The sequence below is a fragment of the Leuresthes tenuis genome, unplaced genomic scaffold (genome assembly GCF_036924035.1).
Source record: "Leuresthes tenuis unplaced genomic scaffold, fLeuTen1.0.hap1 SCAF_17, whole genome shotgun sequence".
Classification (NCBI taxonomy): Eukaryota; Metazoa; Chordata; class Actinopteri; order Atheriniformes; family Atherinopsidae; genus Leuresthes; species Leuresthes tenuis.
The window spans coordinates 18322303-18343128 of NW_027325371.1; the positions used below are offsets into that span (position 1 = coordinate 18322303).

The 20826-nt window shown below is 43.1% G+C and overlaps 1 protein-coding gene across 1 annotated transcript; it reads right to left on the reverse strand.

Annotated features, from left to right (window-relative positions):
- Positions 1–578: 578 nt before the first annotated feature.
- card11 (caspase recruitment domain family, member 11) lies at positions 579–19184 on the reverse strand. The gene is made up of 25 exons (XM_072369161.1): positions 18920–19184; positions 12477–12676; positions 12234–12371; positions 11650–11826; positions 10712–10860; positions 10370–10549; positions 9261–9407; positions 8953–9078; positions 8674–8868; positions 8121–8261; positions 7592–7658; positions 7317–7489; positions 7043–7149; positions 6892–6932; positions 6667–6778; positions 6339–6540; positions 5947–6073; positions 5536–5779; positions 5258–5342; positions 4977–5072; positions 4711–4813; positions 3247–3429; positions 2479–2600; positions 1317–1432; positions 579–950 (listed from the first exon to the last, which is right to left on the reverse strand). Exons 2-25 carry the CDS (start codon positions 12664–12666, stop codon positions 746–748), a joined length of 3426 nt encoding a protein of 1141 aa, XP_072225262.1. The 5' UTR covers positions 12667–12676; positions 18920–19184; the 3' UTR covers positions 579–745.
- Between the last annotated feature and the right edge of the window lie 1642 nt (positions 19185–20826).

A 20826-nucleotide genomic window follows, 5' to 3' on the forward strand; every position in this document is an offset into this window, starting at 1 on the left:
CTTTGTCATCGATACATTCTAAAAGAAAGCAACAGCTTTGAACTGTGTTCACGGAATGCATCATCTTGGAAAGGGCCTTTTTGAAGCAAGACGCTATCAGATATGGTAACTTCTTGTGTGCTCCTTAAAGTAATTAAGATCAACATCAGCTAACAGCAAAGGTGAACATCAGTGTTTGAATACATTCCCTGTAACAGTGCTAAAGGTCAGCTAACATCAAGAAATCCCCAAACTGGGAGTGAGGGAGGTCTCTGCCTCTATATTTCTGTGATCATTTTAAATGTAGAGGATTATTTGGGCTCAATGTTCCTATGAATAAAGTGACAAAAAACAAAAGGTTATTTTTGCTGTGACTGGGAGTGGACACTGTGGAGTCCCTCACGTTAGCCACTAGATGGCAGTAGAATCTCAGTTGAGTTCTGACAGGAACTGAAAGTACATCTCAAAGAGGTCGGTGCCGTTCCTCCTTCGGTTCCATTCTCGAACAAGGACGGAATCGTTTGTACGCATTTTCAATCGTTTTTTTTTTTTTCCAAAATCAGAAACACACGTTTAAAAAAAAAAAAAAAAAAAAAACTACGTATATTCCATTTATTTAGGTCCTCGAAAACGATAGCGTCCATACATGCATTATTGTCTGAGCATAAATATAAAAAGAATGACAGCTTTAGTACAAGAGTTGTGTTTAACTGGGTTCAGCTACACATGCGTTTTCCTGTGCAGATTATGGTGTAAGAGTCTTTGTCTACAGGAGGTCCTGTTCAACCCAGACAATCTTCTTCTGCTCCTCCAGTATTCGGTCTTTGACGACCCTGATCAGGTCGTCCGTCCCTGTCCAGGCATCGGGCTCCAGGGTGGAATAGAGGCAGGGGATGCCCTCCAACTCCTTCTCTTTTGCCCGACACAGCCTCACAAACTCTTCCTCCGACTCCACGCGCAGAGGCAACTTCCTGTGTGGACAGGAAACAGGAAGGAAGCAACGCGGTGATTGTGGTAAGGTTTGGAACCCAGTATCTCTGATAAGATCCTGTGTAGACTCTCTGCAACAATAGCCTGTCTAGTTTGTTGTAGTTCTCAGAAACATTACATATTTCACATGCTGAATGATAATATAAAGGCCCAGTCCACCTTAAAGTGCATCAAGCATCAGGGTTTGTTGACACTCGCACCTAATGTTATGGCAATCTTAGAGAAAGAGAAGAACCGCCAGCAGATCAACCTGGATTGTAACTGACTGTATGTTGAATAAAGTTTGAAACTGTCAGCTTGTGTGGTTGTAGTATCCGGGTAAACGTGTGGAAGTCAGTGAGGCCTACCTCAACTTCTTCACATTCTTCTCACAGATCTTGACGTAAATGATGATCGGGTAGATATCTCTCCGCAGAAGGTCCTTGACGCAGCTCAGTTCAGCCTCCAACAGGCAATGTTTTCCCTGATGACGTGAAGGAAGAAAAAAACCTTAAAAACAACTGCAGATCCTGGTGCTCATCACCAGAGTTAAATGAGAACACCGATGCCCCCGTCATGTCAACACAAGACTACTTTACACTTCATTTTTCGTCCATCTTACAACTAATCAAACCCAACCTGTTAGCTTTACACGTGTCAGTAGGAGCTAGCTCACACTTTTTCACACGTGACAGTCAAGAACATACTTTACATGCAAAAGGCGTTTCTACTGAACAAAACCCATTAGCGGATTAGAAGTGACCTCGGAGAGCGACATAGTCCACTCCTTTGGCCAAATGACTCAGGAAATCCTAAACGTGTTTGATTCCATTATGCAAAACAGCTGCAGAGATAGGCTCTCGCTCCCTGTTTTCCAGCCACGCTGCTGATTTCAATTGTCTGAGACGAACAAAAGTTTTTTAATACATGAAACCAGCCTGACAACACGTCTGTTTTTAAAGTCTTCTGTGATGTCACTGGTGATGATATTTGGCCTGCGAACTGGCACAACAGGTTCAATTCAGTTCAGTTTGTATAATGTTTGTGAAAAGATTTTATTTTTTACAAAGAAGGCAAACAGGTTCAGTGCAAATCCAAAAAGTCTGAAAACAATAAAATCATTTATGTAGGCGCGAGGCGAGAGGGCAGAGACATAAACAGAGGTAAAAGAAAAGCGACGTGTTCCCGCAGTTTAGACCTCCCAAGGTCCAAAACACGCTGTAATGTTGGACTGCAATGCTGCAAAAATCGCTTGTCCTTCCACAAAATGGGGTCCTGTGTCAGTGTGTTCATGGATCAAAGTGTGACAGATGTATGACCTCACTTCCTGTTTGGCAAATTGTCTTCTATTTTCATTGGCTGCGATGGACTGATGCTTTCGAAAATCAAAAAAGCCACACAAAAAACTTTCATGATTTTAAACATCGCCTGTGACAATTTTGGGTGAAATGAGTGAAAAAATTAATAAAAAATTGAGGTAATAAATGCAGGTAAACACACACACACACACACTTGACAGTGAAAACCTACCTTGGCAGCTACAGCCTCGATGTTTTCTCGGGTGATGCATTCAAACGTGGCCTGTTTCTCTTTGTAGTGAATGAAGGGCTCCACGTTCTGTTTCAGATGAAACTCCTCTTTGGACAGAGTATCTGCACAAAACGAAAACGAAGGGGGGAGGGGAGTGAATTTAGTCTCTGATGGAGCCGAAAGGGGGAAAAAAAAAATCTAACCGTAATCCGTCACCACAGCACAATTATAACAAGGAAGAGAAACTTGAGGTTTTTGCCCCAGGGACGCAGATTCTACAGATTCTCGTAACAAAGCACATCACACAGAATCCTGCCAGATGTTCAGCTCTCTCATCAGCAACTTCTCTGACCCCACTTCTGTACCCAGAACAGATGATTTGCCATGGGACTAGGGTGTTAATTCTAATTACAGTATTTGGTCACCGATACTGAGTCAACATTTTTTGTGACATATCGTAGGATCTAACCTGTGTTATTGTCAGCGTAATACATTGTCATAGTGTTTATCAAATAGGCCATCTCCCATGCTGCCTACACTGTCTGTCTGGTTACACTCCTTAGTATTTACACCAGACTGCCGCACAATGCATGACCCGAATGGTTTCATGTTCTTTAACCCACGCCACCTTAAACCCATTATCTCCTTTATGTTGGATTCACAATAGGCGAGCGCAACGGGGATGACGCCAACAAGGTGGCTAAATCCCTTCTGTAAACATTGAGATGACCTAAACCGTGAGCTTGTTTTTTACCGCCATGCACCAACCTGGTTTGCAGATGTTAAAGTCCATGGCTGCCCCCATGTTCAGCATTTTCTGGATAATGGTTTTGGCCAGAGCAGCAGGGGTGAACAGAACCGGCCGGCGTCTCTGCGTCCGCTGCAGGGTGACCGAACTGTAAGGAATCAGGTTCAAACCTCTGCTCAGGTCATTGTCTGGATCAGCAGCATCTGTTTACGCACATGGTACAAGCACAATTAGAGCGGCATCATTATACGCCCAATCTCACAAAGAAACGAGTAGTTCAAATTTCCTTCCCCTTGCAGAACTTGAGGAGAAGGGTATTGGCTCTTATGTAAATTTAGAAACTACCGGCTTGGGTGTACTGTGTAGCAAGTATCTTCAGTGTTACTGAAGATTTGGGTTTTTTCTTCTATTTTTCACTTTTTTGGTACATCCACCAGGTCAAGTTTCATCTACCAGTTTGCTGTTCAGAGCTACGACAAGTACGACACTGTCTGTGGTGGGTTGAAATGAAGCATCCACCACACTGCAGCTCAGATTTTTTCTTCTTCTCAGATTGTTGGTTTCAGCTCATTCTCATCACCCGCCCTTCTCCTCAGGTCCTGCTTTATTTTCAAGTTGAACTCATCCTTGCTCATTTCTGTTGCTTTTGCCTCCCGGGTTTGTTCCACACCTGTTTGGTATTAAGCTAACAACCCCCTTGTTTGGCCTCACTCACCCTCTGTATATATACTCCCCGGTTTCTGTGGTTCTCGATTCTAGATTCGTCAAGTCAGATTGCCAATTTCTTCTTCCTTCTTAATGAATCTTCTAAATCTGATTTTCCCATCCTCTAACAATTAGTGTGGAGCCATAACGCAGACACAGCTTCATAGAAACAACCGTGTCGATGTTGTTGATTTAAAAAAGAAAATGACAATGCCATTTCACAACAATGATTATGCAGAAACGATGCACTCAGTGATGCTTGTAAGGGTGAGACACACACCCATGGTCTTGTATTCACGGTGCACTTTTTAAAATGAGTTTTAAACTTCATCACACCGTTTCTTTGAACAAAAACCTTAATTTCTCATTTGGCAACTTCAAGTCATTTAGCAGAAAGTTCAACTCATTCATGCTTTCACTTTAAGAGTTCAGTGCGGTTGGCTCTACCTCTCACTGGGTTTCTGCTGTCACAGTTTTAGCTTCATGCTCTTTTTGCACCGAGAATCTTTACATTGGTGCTCTGCAGACTTCAGAGATCTCAGCTGCCTTCTGAGGCAGATCATTTAAATCTAGATCTTGTCACAATTTCAGGTGCTTAAGTGTACACAATTCAGAGCTTACAGCAAGCAGCTTTGTTGTCTGCTTTCATCTTATACTTTAAGCGACTTCTTTCAAGACTCTTTACCCCACCGACACTCAGATCTTTATTTTTGAACAGCATTTTGCATGTGGTTTTTTTTCGTGAGGGGTTTTGTTTCCCTGCAGCTCTCAGCTCTCACCTTCTGGTCTAAGCGCCTCAAAGCCTTGTCTAGGTAGTGTTGCACTGCCAGAGTTGATGATCCTCACGCGCTCGCTGCTGTTCATCCGCTTGTACTTGACGAACTAGAAACCCAACAGCACAAGGACCAGAGGAGAGAAGTAGCACGTCACTGGAGGCATCGCGCTGCTTTGTTTAATTTAGCAAATACATTTGCGGGAATACTGGATGAGGCTTAGACTGAATGTTGCCCTGAACAGATGGAGGGCTCTCTCGCACTTTAATTACCTGCAGTATCTGAGTGAAGAAGATGCCGGCTCTGGACAAGCGTGGGCTGGCTTTGGGATCGGGAGAGGAGCTGGCCTCTTCTGGCTGTAAAATGTTCTGCACAGACATAGCCAGTATACAACAAGTGAGAACCCAAATGTCGTGACACGAAGTGAGAGAATACAGGTTTTCCCGGACAAAAGAAGCACAAAATGATTCCATATATCAGTATTTATGTAAATGATTTCATATCTCAGCTATATAGTAAAATAAAGAATAAAGCAGCGCATGTAAATTCTTACCCTGCTGTTGCGTTGCGATTCATTTTCTTCTTTCCCCCCTCGACACAGTAGCTTCTGAATCTTTACCAGGAGCAACTGCTGTGCACTATACCCACAAACATTTACAAAACACACACACACACACACAAGCATACTTCTCTGTGACAATTGCAGATTGTAATGGAGCACAGGAGGGAAAATGTATCGGTAAAAGTCCTCCAAACGAGAGGCCTCATCGAGCTCGTGTCTACAACATCAGAGCGTCAGGGGTTTTAGTTTAAAAAAGAGATGCTTTGTACCGTGAGTAGCTGGGTATGGTGCCCCGTTCGGCCAGGTCCTGGCCAGTGTAAGGGTCCACGCGGGCGCACATCCATTCGCAGTAGCCCTGGTGCCTGGTGTCCAGCACGTGCACCACCTCATCGCAGCACACGCTCAAAGAGCAGTTGTCCGATTGTCCGGAGATTTTAAGGTTGACTCGTATGTAGAAAGAGTCGCCCGATGCCAACTTGCCGTCCACTATATTGCTCTGGAGACGACGATATACTGGAGGACAATGCATGCAGTTGAATTTGATATACAATATAGCCAAATAACAGATGCAACGCAACTTATTCTTTTGTTTCTTAAAAATGTTTCACCTCTCACGTACCATCTTAATTCTAGTTGCTCCCTACTTAAGCTGCTGGGACTCCAAGAAAAACATTACTTACAGTCATAACTGGCTCGATAGTGCAGCTTGACAGGTCCGGAGCAGTGCTGCAATGTCCAGTGTGCTTCTTCCTGAGTGCTGGTATCCAATGAAAGGCTTTGGTTTTCCCCTCGTATGCACCCCTCAAGCTGGTGCGCCAATAAGAGCACAAAACAGATGATTAGAAGCTCATTTTTTCGCTCTTCCAAGAGAAACTGTCACAGAACGCTAGAACAAACAAACACGTGAAAATATCAAGACATAGATCCCTACTGGAGTGAAAAGGAATCTAGATTCGATATACATTCTTCTAGAATTTAGCCACGTTCCCCAGTTTTACGCAAGATTGTTCTCATTCTCCAGCCTGAAGCCGTGAGCCTGTAGTTCAGCACATGCAGAAAGTTAACACCATACCAACAGGAGGTGGTGGCCCTCTCGAAGCCCCGCCCTCTCAGCGTTGGATCCCGACTGAACAGACGAGATGAAAATCCCGCTCTCATTGCCACCAATCAGCGCGATGTCCTTCAGCAGGTTGTCGCCTAACACCGAAAGCTCCTGCACCGGCTTCACAGACGAGCTGATTCTCGAGAGGGAGGACACAGACAGGCGGAACGGCCTGCACACAAATTCCCACAAGCCCAAGACTCACCCATAAGCACGTGTATCAGTGGGAGGCGTTAGTGAGTAAAGCTGAGCTGCAGTGGCTCTTGTGTTTGCAAAAGTACAAGAGGCTGTACTGTACCTCTCCAAAGAGAGTTTTCTGAAGATACTGTTAACCTGCTCCAGATCATACGTGTCCATCCCCTCCGACTGGTGGGAGGACGAAGACGAGACAACAGAGTTGGGACCGTCCTCTAAGGAGAGAAAAAGAAAGATTTAAAAAGAAAAAAAAAAGCACAGACTGAAGATTTAGATGTATGAAGATAGATCTGTGTTATTTTTCAGCATTATGTAAAAAGTACATTACCACCATCCATTTCCATGTTGTCACTTTCAAAATCTGGAAGGCTGAAATAGAGAAAACATGCGGAATTAAAGATAAAACAGGAGAAATTCCTTCAAAAGGTTGCATTCGTATAACACACTGTATGCCTCGTTACATGTCATTTGTCTATTACTTGCGGGGATGAAAGTCGTACTCCTTCTCCTTTTCCCTGCGGTAGAGTGAGGCTTTCTCAGGTGGCTCCGGGAGTATGGACAGGATGCTGTCGTTACGGTAACGCAGCTGGAAATGGAAAAAGAACGGAAAAAGAAGAAGCCCTCACTATAGATTAGGCCAGCCAAAATGATTCGACTCAATCAATCTAATACTGTAAAAGAGACAGACAAAATTCAAATGAAAAAGGGGATTTTCACGGGTAATTAACACAAGCAGCAACAGCTCAGGCTCACCAAATTCGGCCTGGACTGCTCCACAGGGAGCGCGGAGGGGCTCGAGGAGGAGAAGAGTGGAGGGCCTGGAGAGGGAAGATAAACGGGGGATATCGGGAAGCTGGGCGAGGGAGGGAGAGAATTGCTGTGGCCCTGAGAGTTCGGCATCTGAATCTCCAGGAAATCTCCATTGACTGTAGATGAAGGTAGAAGCAGATAAAAGATTTAGTTCCACAATGGAAGTGCCTTTGTTATGGTCTGATGTAGTTGGAGAGAGAATTACATGACCAGCTTACCTGCACGTTGACTGAGGTCTGAGTTACCCTGAAGATCTTTAAGCATACAAACCGGAGACTTAGCTCTCTAAATGACAAAATGCAGAAGCCTTTTAGTTAAGAACATTTTCTGCTGACATCCCACATTTATGCATTGCCAGTTACTGTAATGAAAAAGTGAAAAGAAGTGACTTTAGCAGACATTTGAAGTATGAGGTAGAGTATAGTACCTTCAGCTAATCATTTCCTTCAGCCTTTTAATACATTCTAAGTTACACATTGCAAATAATTACTGTAGACCAAATTAATCTAAAAAAATGACATCTGCATTTGCTTTGCCTTCATTTTTGAGAAAACTGCAAGGATTTTTCTTTTTCTTTTTAACTTTGCTGCTGTAGGGTTAATACTTGACTGGCTGCCCCAGCGTGGAGCATACAATTGACAGATTATGAGATGCTCTTCACTATAAATCCTAAAAACATGCAGTCAGTAGAGTAGGAGCCAAAAGCTTCACAGAGTAATGTGCGTAGTGGATAGCAGGATAGCTGACCACTGCTTTAAGGTTGGGTCTGCGATGGAGTCGGGGCTTCTCCTCATGTGACTCATCACTGGACCATTCTGATTGGACCTGCATGGGTTTAAAATCCTCCATCTGAGGGATAATGGTTGGAAGAAGGTCCCGTGGTAAGCTCTGCGAGGACACAGCAAACATAGTAAGTCAGTAAGTGCAGCTAATGTCACGTTCAGTCTGAAAGAGCCATTTTCTTCCTCAACAATATTGACATTTAGAATCGAAAGGGGACAAGCAGGTGTATTAATGAGGGCTGCCTTCCACTCATAGGAAGTTCTGCTTTTGTGCACGTTGTGCAAATGAACACAACAGCCCACAGGTGCAGAAATGTAATGCAGCCATTGTTAATACACCTGACGTTAGTGGCATATTTAAAAATATTTGTTTATGTGTCACAAATGTTATCGTCGTTGCAATATTCAACAATACCACAAATCGCAGGCTGTCCTGCTATCACGCAGCCCTAATGATGATTCATCCTAAACAGTAACCATGGGCACAATGAACACTCATCCGCTCTGCCCTGTCTGACCTGGTCCAGGGGAGTGTCTTTGGACATCCGTCGAAGCCGGCACTCGAGTGTGACCAGCTTGGCTTCTTTGCGAACAGTCTCAATGTGGAGTTCATCGCTCTTCTCCTCCAGCTCTCTGATCTGCTTGCGATATTTGTCTTTATCCATGAGACACTGAGAGAACTGGTGCTGGGCTTCGTCTCTGGCTCGAAACGCCTGCAGCAGCAGGAGAAAAGCAAAAATGTTGATGTCTGGCAAAGAGAAAAACCTCTGTGTGTGCGTGTGTGTGTGTGTTCTCACTTGGTCCCTCTCCTTCTCCACCTCCTTCAGCTGTGTAGCGATGGTGTTAATGCGGTTGCGATACATTTCACAGTCCTTCTGAAGTGTGGAGCACTTCAGCTCAAGGTCCTCTTTCTCCTCCAAGTACTACACAAACACACAGACACGGCAGCAGCAGTGGTGTTATTTAAGTTTACGATCAAAAGATCACAGTTATTTCACAGCCATAAACTTAAACAAGCAACCCCCTCAACTCCAACATGAACGTGCACTTGTTGTTGAATGTGTGAGTGTGAGTGTGTGTGTGTGTGTGTGGGTGCAGTGGAGACCTTATCTCGTAGTTCCTCTGCCTGTCTGATTTCTTCATGTAGGTTGTAGAGGCGGTTGACCAGATCCTGTCTGTCCTCTAGAGCTTCCTGTCTGTCGTGCTCCAGAATTTCAAGAATAGCCTCGTCTGACGCAGGTAGGGGGCCAGGCTGGGTACGAAACACACAAACACTGCTATTATTACACGAATCGCTGTTAGGTTGGAGTTGTGACGTGGATTTTAACTTGTTTCCTCCTTGAAACTGGATGATTAAGAACAGAAAAATAAATATGTTTCACCACAGACTCTGCAGTCTTTATTGTTTTGTTTCATTGTTAGCTATTCAGGGGTGAAGTTGGTTGATGAGGTTAAAAATACAGCTGTAAGGTGAAAGGATTTTTGGAAATCGTTACAGAGGTCATATAATTCTCATTTATGGGTTAATTTTCTTATTTTGGGGTGTACTTGATTAACTTTACAAACCCAATACTTTATATTGCTGTGGTGCCTTCATTTTGAAAAGCTCAGTTTTAACTACTGTGTCATGTGAATTAGACACATTTCTATTGGCTGGTTTAAAGCGTTAAAGGCTGGTAGTTTCTGCTGTCAGTTGCTATGTTGCTAATGGTTGTAATTTAGAAGAAGTAGCTGTCCTAACAAACTTAAAGGAGGAAAAAAAAGAACAACTGTGGTGGACATCCACAAGAGGAAAATGTAGTGAGCTGTTTCTCACTTCTGGAATCACATTAAACTCTTGGAATATCTGGGATTATTCGTGGGAAGATGCAGTCCCATGAGTTTATTGTTTGCCAGCTCGGACCAAATGTTTAGTTTATAAACTTTTTTGCACATTAATGAAAGTTTCCATCCACCTTTTCCTTGAATGTAGAACAAAAACAGCAATGGAAACACGGTTTGATTACATGGTAACCACATGGCTTGTTGTAGTGACCCGAAGTCGCAAGAGAGTAAATTGTAATGAGAGTGGGGGCAAAGTTAGAATTGATTCTTCAGTCAGTGTACCGCCAACTGTGTAAACCACTGCAATAACATGTGATATAGTACAAAAATGAAAAAAAACAGTTGCAACTCAACCCTTATGTGTGCACATATATCTCAGACAGGCCATACCTGTATGATAGACTGTAGCTCCTGTAGTTTAATCTTTAGCATTCCATTCTCTCTCTCCAGCTCAAAGATCTGCTCTCTCTTCGGTCGATTCTCGATGTCGTTCTTCAGTTTGAGACTCTGCCGCCTCTCCATTTTACACTCCTCCTCCACCTTGTTCAGCTTGTGCTTCAGCTGATCGATCTGTAACACAGAGGGGACTCAGAAGCTGCTCAGTGGCCTCAGACGTCCACATTTTTCTGAACTCACAGTTTATGCTTCTCATCGATTATAATATCCAACACATTTCTCATGAGCGAACAGCGATGACGGGGTGGACGTCGGTTTGTGTGCGCGTGCAATTACCTCGAGCTGCAGGTCTCGGCTCCTCATCACCGCCATGTTTTTCTCCTCACTCAGCGCGGCGTACCGCATGGCCAGCTTGTAGTTTTCATCCTTCACTCTCTGCAGCTCGTCGCTGAAGCTGTTCCTCTCTTCTCTCAACTTATTGTATCCTGGAAAAACCAAGCGCAGATGCAAATGATGAAAACTGATTCGGGTCAGTAAGTTTTTGAAAGCAAAATGTCATCTACATCTCAAGATGAGCAAACTCACAAAACCTTTACGAAAATTCTTCTTCTTTGTGGTTTTAAGTGTAAAACTTTGCAACACCTGACATCACAAACAAGCACTTTCAGGCCAGCAAAATGCCACACAATAGATAATGAACAAGCTTAACTGGACTAAAATAGAACTACTGCAACTAATTAATCCGTCAGCACATTAATTCACTAAGCGGCTGCACATTAGCTATCTTTTAGGTAATAATAGCTTACTTATGACAACCACGTCATGAAAACTATTTAAGTACAGAGCAACAGACGGGGAGAGAAGAGTGCACTGAGCTAGTCTAAACAACTTTTGTTTTAGTTGAAAAGTGCCTTGTGTACCAGCTGCAGAGGTGAACTGCACAGGACATGAGACCACAGTGTCCTAGTTTCATGAGCTGTCTTTGACAGACAATGTGAATCCTTGTTAAACACAAATGTGGTGCACCAAGCGAGCTAAAACAGGCATGTGTGGCGAGAGAGCAGTTTCAGTGTATGGTGATATGCTTTTGGTTTTTTAGTAACTGATTAACGTCTCACCACATTTAATATACATATATTATATATATATATATCAGTATACTCTTTTTAAAAGACCTTCCCTATTGATTGTATTCAGTGGAGAAGCCCAGGCGGTCGGAAGCTTTTGAGTCCTGATCAGGGAACATATGCAGAATAATAACATTTCCTTTTTACTTTTCTGGAAGGCCTGAAGCTCCTGGTTGGCCAGCCGCATCTTTTTGTGCTCGTCCTCCAGAGTGCAGTGTTTCCTGCTGAGCTCAGCTTGCTGCAGGGTCTTGGCTTTGGACTGCTGCTGCAGTTTCATTACTTCGTTCATGAGAAACTGGGTCAAACCCTCGTGACCTTCTTCCACTGAAGAGAGGAAACACAGGAGAGAAGGAGAAAGAAAGATTAATCATAGAGCATATTATGTACTGAGTGATGTCAAGATATTGGGCTGTAAGAGGATTTGGATACATCTCAGATACTAACGTAAACCAGCAAAACAAGCTAATATATACAGGTGTAACCTGTATATATTATGACTGTTCTTGACTGAACAGAGCGACACACCCAGCTGTATAACTGGAGCTTCATTCATATAATTCTTTTTATTCCAAATTACTTTTCAATATACACCAGATTAAAAGCTTGGCTGCTTTGTTGCAGAAAAATATGTTACAGTAAATCAAAACCAGTTTTGAGCAGGAAGTAAAACTTGTGTGTCCGTGCATACGTGTGTGTTCCTGTGTTTCTGAATCTAAACGTGTGTGTCTCACCAACAATGGTGGAGAACCGCCGTGTGGGCTCTTTCCCTGTGACCAGCTTGTACAGCTCGGGGTAGTATAACTCCAAACTTTCCAGAAATGCAACGTACCCCCGCTCTGCTTTAGTGCGGAGGATGTCCACGAGGCGGCCTGAGGAGGGTGTGATTAACACATTCTAAGTTAAAAACACAAAAGCACAGAGCTCCTGCTTTCCGTGGACTACATCAACACATGCACATGCACAGTTTAACTCACTTGTGCGGTTTGCTTTTGAGGCCAGCACCGGGGAGTTGAGAATCTCGTCCTCGTCCTGTTCATCCAGGACTTTGCACTGGCGGAGGTAGGGGGTGAGCTTGGCCGGGGAGATGTTGCGACACAGCTCGTAGCGTTTGCCCTCCACCTTCTCCCACATGTTATCCACATCTTCAGATGTCCCGTTCTCCATCTCTTACGCCCTGCGAAGCAGCAGAACCAGCAGAACCATCAGTGGCTATTGGCTGTTAATACACTTATGTGTGTTTTTCTGCCGATGACTATGACAGTGCATCTTTTCTAAATGATCAAAATCAGGTTCCATTTAGAGAAGTTGAAATCTGCACCTGCTCTCTGAATGGTGTCCTCTGAATAATAGTCTAGTTCTGGCACATATGGCGAATGGAAAGAAGAAAAGCAGCAAAGAGGATGACATATGTTATGTTGTTAATGAAAGTATTTGGGTTATGTACTAGATCATGCACAGTATGTCACCTAATATAACTTCAGCGATCCTAAATGAATGAATCTGAGGGTTCTCATTATATTGGTCCATCGATCGACAACATCTCAACAGCTACTCACTGGACTGTCATGGAATTTATTGCACACATTAGTGGTCCTGAGATTCTGAATCCCACTAACCTTTTTAGGCTAGTGAACCATTACGATAACAATTGGATCTATGTCATCTATATCTTCTTCAGAGTAAAATATATTAAATTTGGCCATGTACTCACATGTATGTGGCCAATGCTTTGGTGCAAAAATTGTGTCAGGAGCAAAAACTGGCACGTTAACATGCTAACATGCTAGGCTAAGATGCCAAATGTCAGCCATTGGATACTGCTTGGTGGACACGGTTATATCAATTTTGCAAAATTACCATCTGCAAATAACCGTCTGCAAAGAGTAAATGTTGCACATGTGTGTCAGCGTGTGGCCAGGACCCAACGCTATCCTGATGTGAGAAATCTCTGATTACAAAAGACTCTCAGAGCCAGAGGGAATAGAACACGGCATACCCACAAACCAACACATGGCATCAAATTCCCGTTCTCTATCAGTCAAACATGCAATCTAGTATTTGGTTTGTGGAAGGAAATGCAGCATTTGGAGAAAAGCCCAGCTGGGTTTGAACCAAGAACCTTTTTGGTGAAAAACAACCAAACCCTGGTTGTTCATTCCACCGGTACAAACCAGTTCCTCTTGTTGCAGAAAGACGTCAGAGTGCATAAACATGAGAAAAGTTTGATTACTGGTGTGTGCGTGGAGAGGGTATGGCAGGGATAAACCAGGATAGTAATGAAAAACCATACTGAACTCAAGACTTTGGTAATTCAAGACTCTATAATCAATTCAATCGCCAAATCATCGCTGGTTAAAGAAAAATAAAGAAGAAATTAGCACATCAGCTTCTTGTCTTTACTTCTCCAGCAGCTCATGACCCACATTGCAACTTGGTCACCAACAGATTTGGGTGCATTACACAAGAAGCAGCTCATTTTGTTACGCTCAAATTCAGATGAAAAGCAGGCCGTAGGGGCCTGGTGAGCTCACTTCATAATTAAATCTTTGAATTGTGCGCAATTTCCATGTTAAGGCCAGCCCGTGATGCCTCTGCGTGGGCTAAAACACGCAACGATCAGACTTTGATGTGTGAAATCCATTTAAATATCTACCCTTTATAATAGACGTGCCATCTGTAATATGATACTCGAAACAGATAAGGAAGTCAGGTGATGCCTTGTGTACTATACCGGCACAAACCCAGAGTGAGACTTTGCTTATGCTGGGCTTCACACACTCTCCACCTCATGTGGGGACATATTTTTAGCCACTTGTGTATTTGCTTGTGTTCAGCCTCCCTCTTACTCTTCTTGTTTCTCCAAAGACAAGTTCTTACTCTCTTCATCTTCCTCTTGCCTCCACTTGATTTCCTCACTCCATCATTTCACTCTCTCAAACATTAACACACACACACACACACACACACACACACTGCCCATGCATCTCTAGCATTTGCATGCTGTCAGGTTAGTGGGTGTCACTCCACAATCCTGCTTTGTGACTTAAACCAACAGTTAGGCAAATTAATGCTATCTGATGCCATTCCTCATGTAAACACACACTTTCTTTACACTGAGCTGTGCATGCCAAAGCCCCAACTTGCATGAAAATGCAAGTTGGGGCATAGAGATGACACACATGGGTTAAACTGCAGGCACGTAACAGCAGGGCAGCACCTGATTTGCAGCCAGTGAGAAAAATCTGATCTCCTGCTCAGCAAACGGTGTCCGACGTCGACATCACACTCCCTCGACATCGGAGGGCATTATTTTTTTGCTACAGCGTGCACACACACTGCCACAGTCACTGCACATGACAAAACTACATTCAGACCAACTCCCAGCCAAAACGCGTAGAAACACATGCAGAAGTATGCCGTGCATGCCGCCGCGAACACAAACTACACACGCGTATCACAGCCAGACCCCTGAAGTAACCACACACATGTTTCCTCTTCTCTGTTCTCCTATTTTGGAGTTCATTACCGAGAAGGTTAATCCTTGCTTCCTCCTTTTCAACCAGATGTGTGCAGCAGCTCTCTTCCTCTATTCTCATTTTGTCTTTTCAGTCAGTCACTTTTGTTTATCGCACTGTGGTCGCAGTTGTCTTTTTTAGAGCAGTACATGCATGTGTCTTCAGCTATAGATAGTATTGTCTTACAGGATGCACTGAACAGACTCACAGCATAGAGTCTCTTGCAGATCTTAAATGAGGGGTTACTGAGGTAACTCTGGTGCGGAATAAATACTTTGCCTTCTGCGAGTGAAGAATTGTACTTCAAGCATGAAGCTTTTTTCTCTTTTTTCTCATTTTTCAGAACGTGGCATCAAATGTCTGAAGTTCCCCCGTTCACCATTTAGAATGAAAGGAAATTATTCATTTCACCGTGAAAGAAAGGAAAGGAAACGTGTTTTGATGTAGCCTTTTTCATTTCGTTGGGGCAAAAATAGTCAGAATCAGTGGGGTTTTTTTAACCCCCCAGAGGTTTGGGGTGATACTTTACTTTCTTTTAGCATTGCACACTCAAACTGAATGGCAGAGAGGGTTCGAGCAGGTTTACTTCCACAAGTTTTGAATAACATACAGTCTGGCCACCGAAATATGGGCTCTACCAACAGGTAGAGTTGGGCGTCCAAATAAATAGTTTCCAAAAAGGACACAAACATAGCCGAGGCATCATTTCACACATTAATTACGCTTATATAATGGACGATTACAATAAAAAAACTCCCAGATTCTGTGTCTAAAATGCATCACCATTATAGCACAGCTACAATGAAAATGACAGAAACCCCTAATTTGATATATATTCCAGATAGTTCATTTGAATGTTGGTATGGAATCACTCTCATGTTCAACACCGAGATGAGAGCAAGGTTCCGACTTTTTTCATTCAAAATTTGTCCCACTGAATTATCAGGATCATTTCATTTTATGTGCTTGCAAGTGTGAACATTTTACCCCAAATATCTGTCAAACTCTATAAATAATCCATTAGCAGGACCTGTGATGGAAAGCAGTAGCTTGTGCTGAAAGTGGTGACTAAATTCTCTCGAAATGTGCTACCACATCGCCGGGGGAAACCACTCAGAGCTAATCACTTTGGAAACAAAATACAAACTGAAGTACCAACTGTTGTGTCAATCAATTTATAGGAGCCTACTCCAAAACTAGCGCCTAATTCCAACAGCCTTGGCCCTGTCACTGGTCCTTATCCCTCTGTTCTGCCAGGGCCTTTTCTCAGGGGATCACAAACAGGAGTCGTCTTGCCATCCATATGCCACCCATTGCCCCAGTTTAGGGGGATGAATCAACACTACTCCTCGATCAAATGTAAAGGGGCGCTTTATCTCTGGGTTTAGGATTAGGAGTAGAAGTGCATCTAAAGAAGGAGCCACTTCTGAAGCCACACTGAATTGCTCAAATTTTCTGCGACTTTTGTGAACTTTGGTTGGTTGTTTTTGTCATCTCGCTGGTAAACAGACAGACAAACCCACAGTAATGACCACAGCCTCTGAGCTCCAACCCCACTGCTTGAATTAATGCGCCACTTGTTCAAGTCCATATCAGTTCTGAGCACATTAGTCCTTCATGTTTGAGCGTCGACCAATGACGAGTTACTCTTGAGAGTAAAGAGTCAAATTCATTTAAAAAAAGAATGCCGCTGTAAATCTTGGGCACGGAAAGTCTGAGGGCTGGCACTATTTTAATAGTCAACTGTGGCGGTGACAGGATGGGTGGTAATTGATGATCTCATATCATAAAAAGGAAAAAAACCCACAAAGGCGGTTTGTGTTAGACAACACAGAAAATGGATTTGTCACAGATGGCAGTTGTATTGTCTCCTGGATCTCTTGTTTATGGCTGCCTCTTCACTGTCCAATGAGAGTAATTGTTCTTTTTCTACCATTTCATCCAGTCACAGTTACGGACAGCCTCTCCACCTCTGCACACTCTTATTCTGAGAGGGGTTCATTTGTCAGAAGACACCCAAGTAAAAGATCAACTTGATTAATGCAGTTCTTGCCGTTTCATTTTATTTCCTGTGCTGCCAAAATGGTATCATGAATTCTCCTCATCGTTCTGCGAAAACTTGCACTTCTGTTCACAAGGAGAAGTGAATAAAAATGTAGGTGTTTTACACCGTCCTCCCTCTCCACTTTCCATTCATCGGTACTGTCTAGTTGTGGTGCTCGAAATAGCTTGTTTTTACACTAATACAGAATGATAAGCACAGTTTTTGAAAGATGCATCAGATGCATTGCAGCACATGAGCAGACACGCCTGTGCTCAAATCAGTATTGCCCTGCAGCTTGCCATCAATCACTGAGGCATCACTATCCATGCAGACAACTTCTGTAATTAAAATAACCAACAGAAGCTATGGTGTGCTCATAATTCATTCCACTGTTTATCTGCTTTGATTCTAAAATTCCATGCCCTGGTTCTGCTGTTTTTCTTTTCCACTTTGAATCACGTTCACACAGTTTTACTCGCGTTTGCTGCTGCAGAAACTCACAATAAAGTTAGCAATTTGGAGTTTGTGTCGCCATGCCGTACCCAAAAGGGACACTCGGGATTCTGAAAGCTCTTTTTCTTTTTCTGGCAGCGACGAACCTGCATTGCTTTCATTTCCTCTGTAAAAGAAATGAAATTTTCAGTCCCAAAGTTCATCTAATCTTCAAGTGGCTGTCCCACTGACTTGCATGTAAATGTGTGCGTTTAGAGGATGTTTTTACTTCACATTTGTATCTGTACATTAACCTTGCACAGAGTGGGGTAATAATTGTAATCCTTGTGGGGGTCAAAAATAATCACCACATCCCGTCCTATAGGACTGTGACACAGCTTAATGTGAGTGCGCATGGCCTGGGGCTGACTCGCGGCCGAGCTAATAGGAAGTTATGATTGGTTCAGGTGCAAAAACTATCATAACGGCTTCATTGTCTAGCTGAGTAGCTGAGGCATGTAGGAATTTGATATTTGGGTTTCCGTCTGTGGACACTGAGGGGTGAGAGACGCACCATAGAGAGGCCGAGGATCAGCCTCAATAAAGGTTGTCACAGAGATCATTAATTACATTTTCATTAGTACAGTAAAGCACAGTACAGCTAATCCTGTTTAAGACTGCACAGAAAAATCTAGAACTCTGCCCAAAAATCCATGGCAGCTTTCAGACATTGAATTTGCCTCTGAGCTGTGACCTGTGAGGTGGTCTTCTTGTGCATCCTCCCTCCAAGATCTCTCCCTTTCTTTGAAGAATTCATTAGTCGTCATCCAACCCCTTCCAGCAAAACAAAAACTGTGACCAAGAAAGGATCAATGCCTTTCAATGGAAACGCAGCATACACAGGTCAGTGGAATGCCATGTGTATCTGTTTCCCTACCTCTCCCTGAGTCTGCCTCTCACTGGATCCCATTGTCCTCCTGCACCTGCTGGAATTCCAAACATTATGATAATGGTAGATAAGCCTCTTGGTGATGACAGCTACTGTGTTACCAAACTCATAACTTTCCCTCATTTTGAGCCAAAGCGGTGTCAGATGTGGCAAAGGCAGACAGACAGACCGATGACAACCAGATTTTCTGATGTTCTAGGCCGTCGCACATTTTGCTGCTTTGGACCAGTGTGGCTTAGGCTGCGCGAGGATCCTTTGAAGGCAACGTTCTGTCAGAATGTGCATGTTACCCCGCTCGAGTTTGCCACAGCTCGACTCTTGATGACACATAACACGGCTTTGACAGACTCTTGCGGTGCGACAGCCTATGTGAGTTGTTTTTCCACTTGAACTGCACGTTCGCGAACCTGTAGGGGTAACTGCGTAAAACACGACCGACACTAAGTTTACAGGTGTGACCGAGAGAATTGTTCTTACCAGAGACGCGTCAGATGTGAAGTCCGGTGGAAATATGAGTCGACCAATAGTTGACTTTAGCTGTTTTTGGTTTTTTTTAATATATATAAATATTTTTTTTCCTTTAAGAAACAGGACCAGTTATTCCGCAATAAATCCTAAAGGCTCAGGTTGTCTCCATTTATCCGAAAACGAGGGGGAAAGTTGTAGAAGAGAGTGGGGAGCGCATGGGAGCTGTGGCCCCAACTCGCCGCCCGTGTTTCAGCCTGGCAGACAGAGGCAGTGACAAAAAAAAAAAAAGAACTTGCGCTGACAGGCAGACGGAGGTCGGAGGCGGGCGGTGTGAGTTCACATGGAAATAACAATGCACTCTGCAGAGAAGTGAGGAAGAGCGCGTGTCTCTGATACGAGGCTACCTCCGCTGTGTCCTCGAAGTCAACTTATAAAGAAATACCGCCGCTTAAAAGAAAAAAAAGGGGGGGAGGGGGGTAGTTGTCGACTTTTCCCACGAACTTACCTAACCCGGCGTGAACTCGTGTGTTTTTACGCCTTCCATTGCGGGATATCAACCAAAGGCTAATCGAGTCCCTGAAGGGCACTTCACTATTTCCATCTGGCCGATTTAGTGCCATGGCAACGTTTGACATCAAAACTCAAAGTTGCAAACATCGCGTTTACACTGAATGAGCAATGATCCAATTATAGTCTGTAACGGAGGTCTTATTCAATATCCATTCATCATTCATTCATCCTGATTATATTCAGGATTCACTGAACTGAATCGTCTTTTTTTTTAAATCTTAAATTCAACTTTACTTTCAAAGCATTTGGGGTCCATCTCTTAAAGTGACACCTTCAACGTAGCCCAGCATGTAGTCCAATTCCACTATAGTACTTTTAAATAACTCAAATCTGAACCTTTTTCCACTTTACTTTGACTTAAAACGTTTTTTTTAATCTTTCTTTTCATAATTGCAATTTGTTGCCAAGCTCCAGTGGGACAGCTTTTTCCATGTATGGTAGCCTATTGCAGCTTAGCATTTATCTAAATACTTCTCATTGTATGTCCAGACAATTTATATGCAAAGTAGTGAAGATATAGATGAATCCAAAGTAAATTGTGGGTAGAAATGGTAAAGTACTGTTTCTGTGATAGTGAAAATAGAAATAGTGAAGTAGGTAACTCCAAAATGGCATAAGAAGCTGGAAAAACTGTCTTGCCAAACAACTATAGGCATTTATGCAATCTGTGTCGCAGGGTTTTTCTCAAAGTTGTCATTTTGACAAACAATGCAGTAATTGCAACACAACACTTTAAGGTCTAAGGCTAATACTGGAGGAAGTTGTTGCTTTTGGCTCCTTTCCAGTATTAGGATACCAGTGTCATAGAAATAAATCTACATGTGAGTCATGCAGATGTACAGTCATACACGTCAATTTGTTGGGGCACCCTAGGGCAGTTTTAGGACCAGGAATGGGCATTACAAAAGTAAATCTACTTCAAAGCAAGTCAGAAGTACTTAGCTTTAAGGTTCACACACTTTGTTAATGTCTTCACGAGCTAACACCTGGGTTTGCTTGTTATTTCATGCCAAAGTAGTCTAAATAGCCATATACACTTTTCACTGTTGGAATTTTGACTTATCAAAGCTGCTAAACCACCTCAGCAAAAATAAATTATTGAGGAACCTCCAGACCCCCTTAAAAGTTAGAGGCTTTGTCAATTTACTATCTGGGACTATCTGTGAATATTCACTGAATATTCTCTGATGGTGACATTGTGAAGGAAGCAGGGAATTCAGGGAGCCATTCTTGAACATTGTGAAATAATGAACTACTGTGCACAACAGCAGGATGTGTCCAAAATTAAAAGCATGCGTCACTGAATTCACCTGCACATACCCTGCTGTGACGGGCAAAAATGTCAG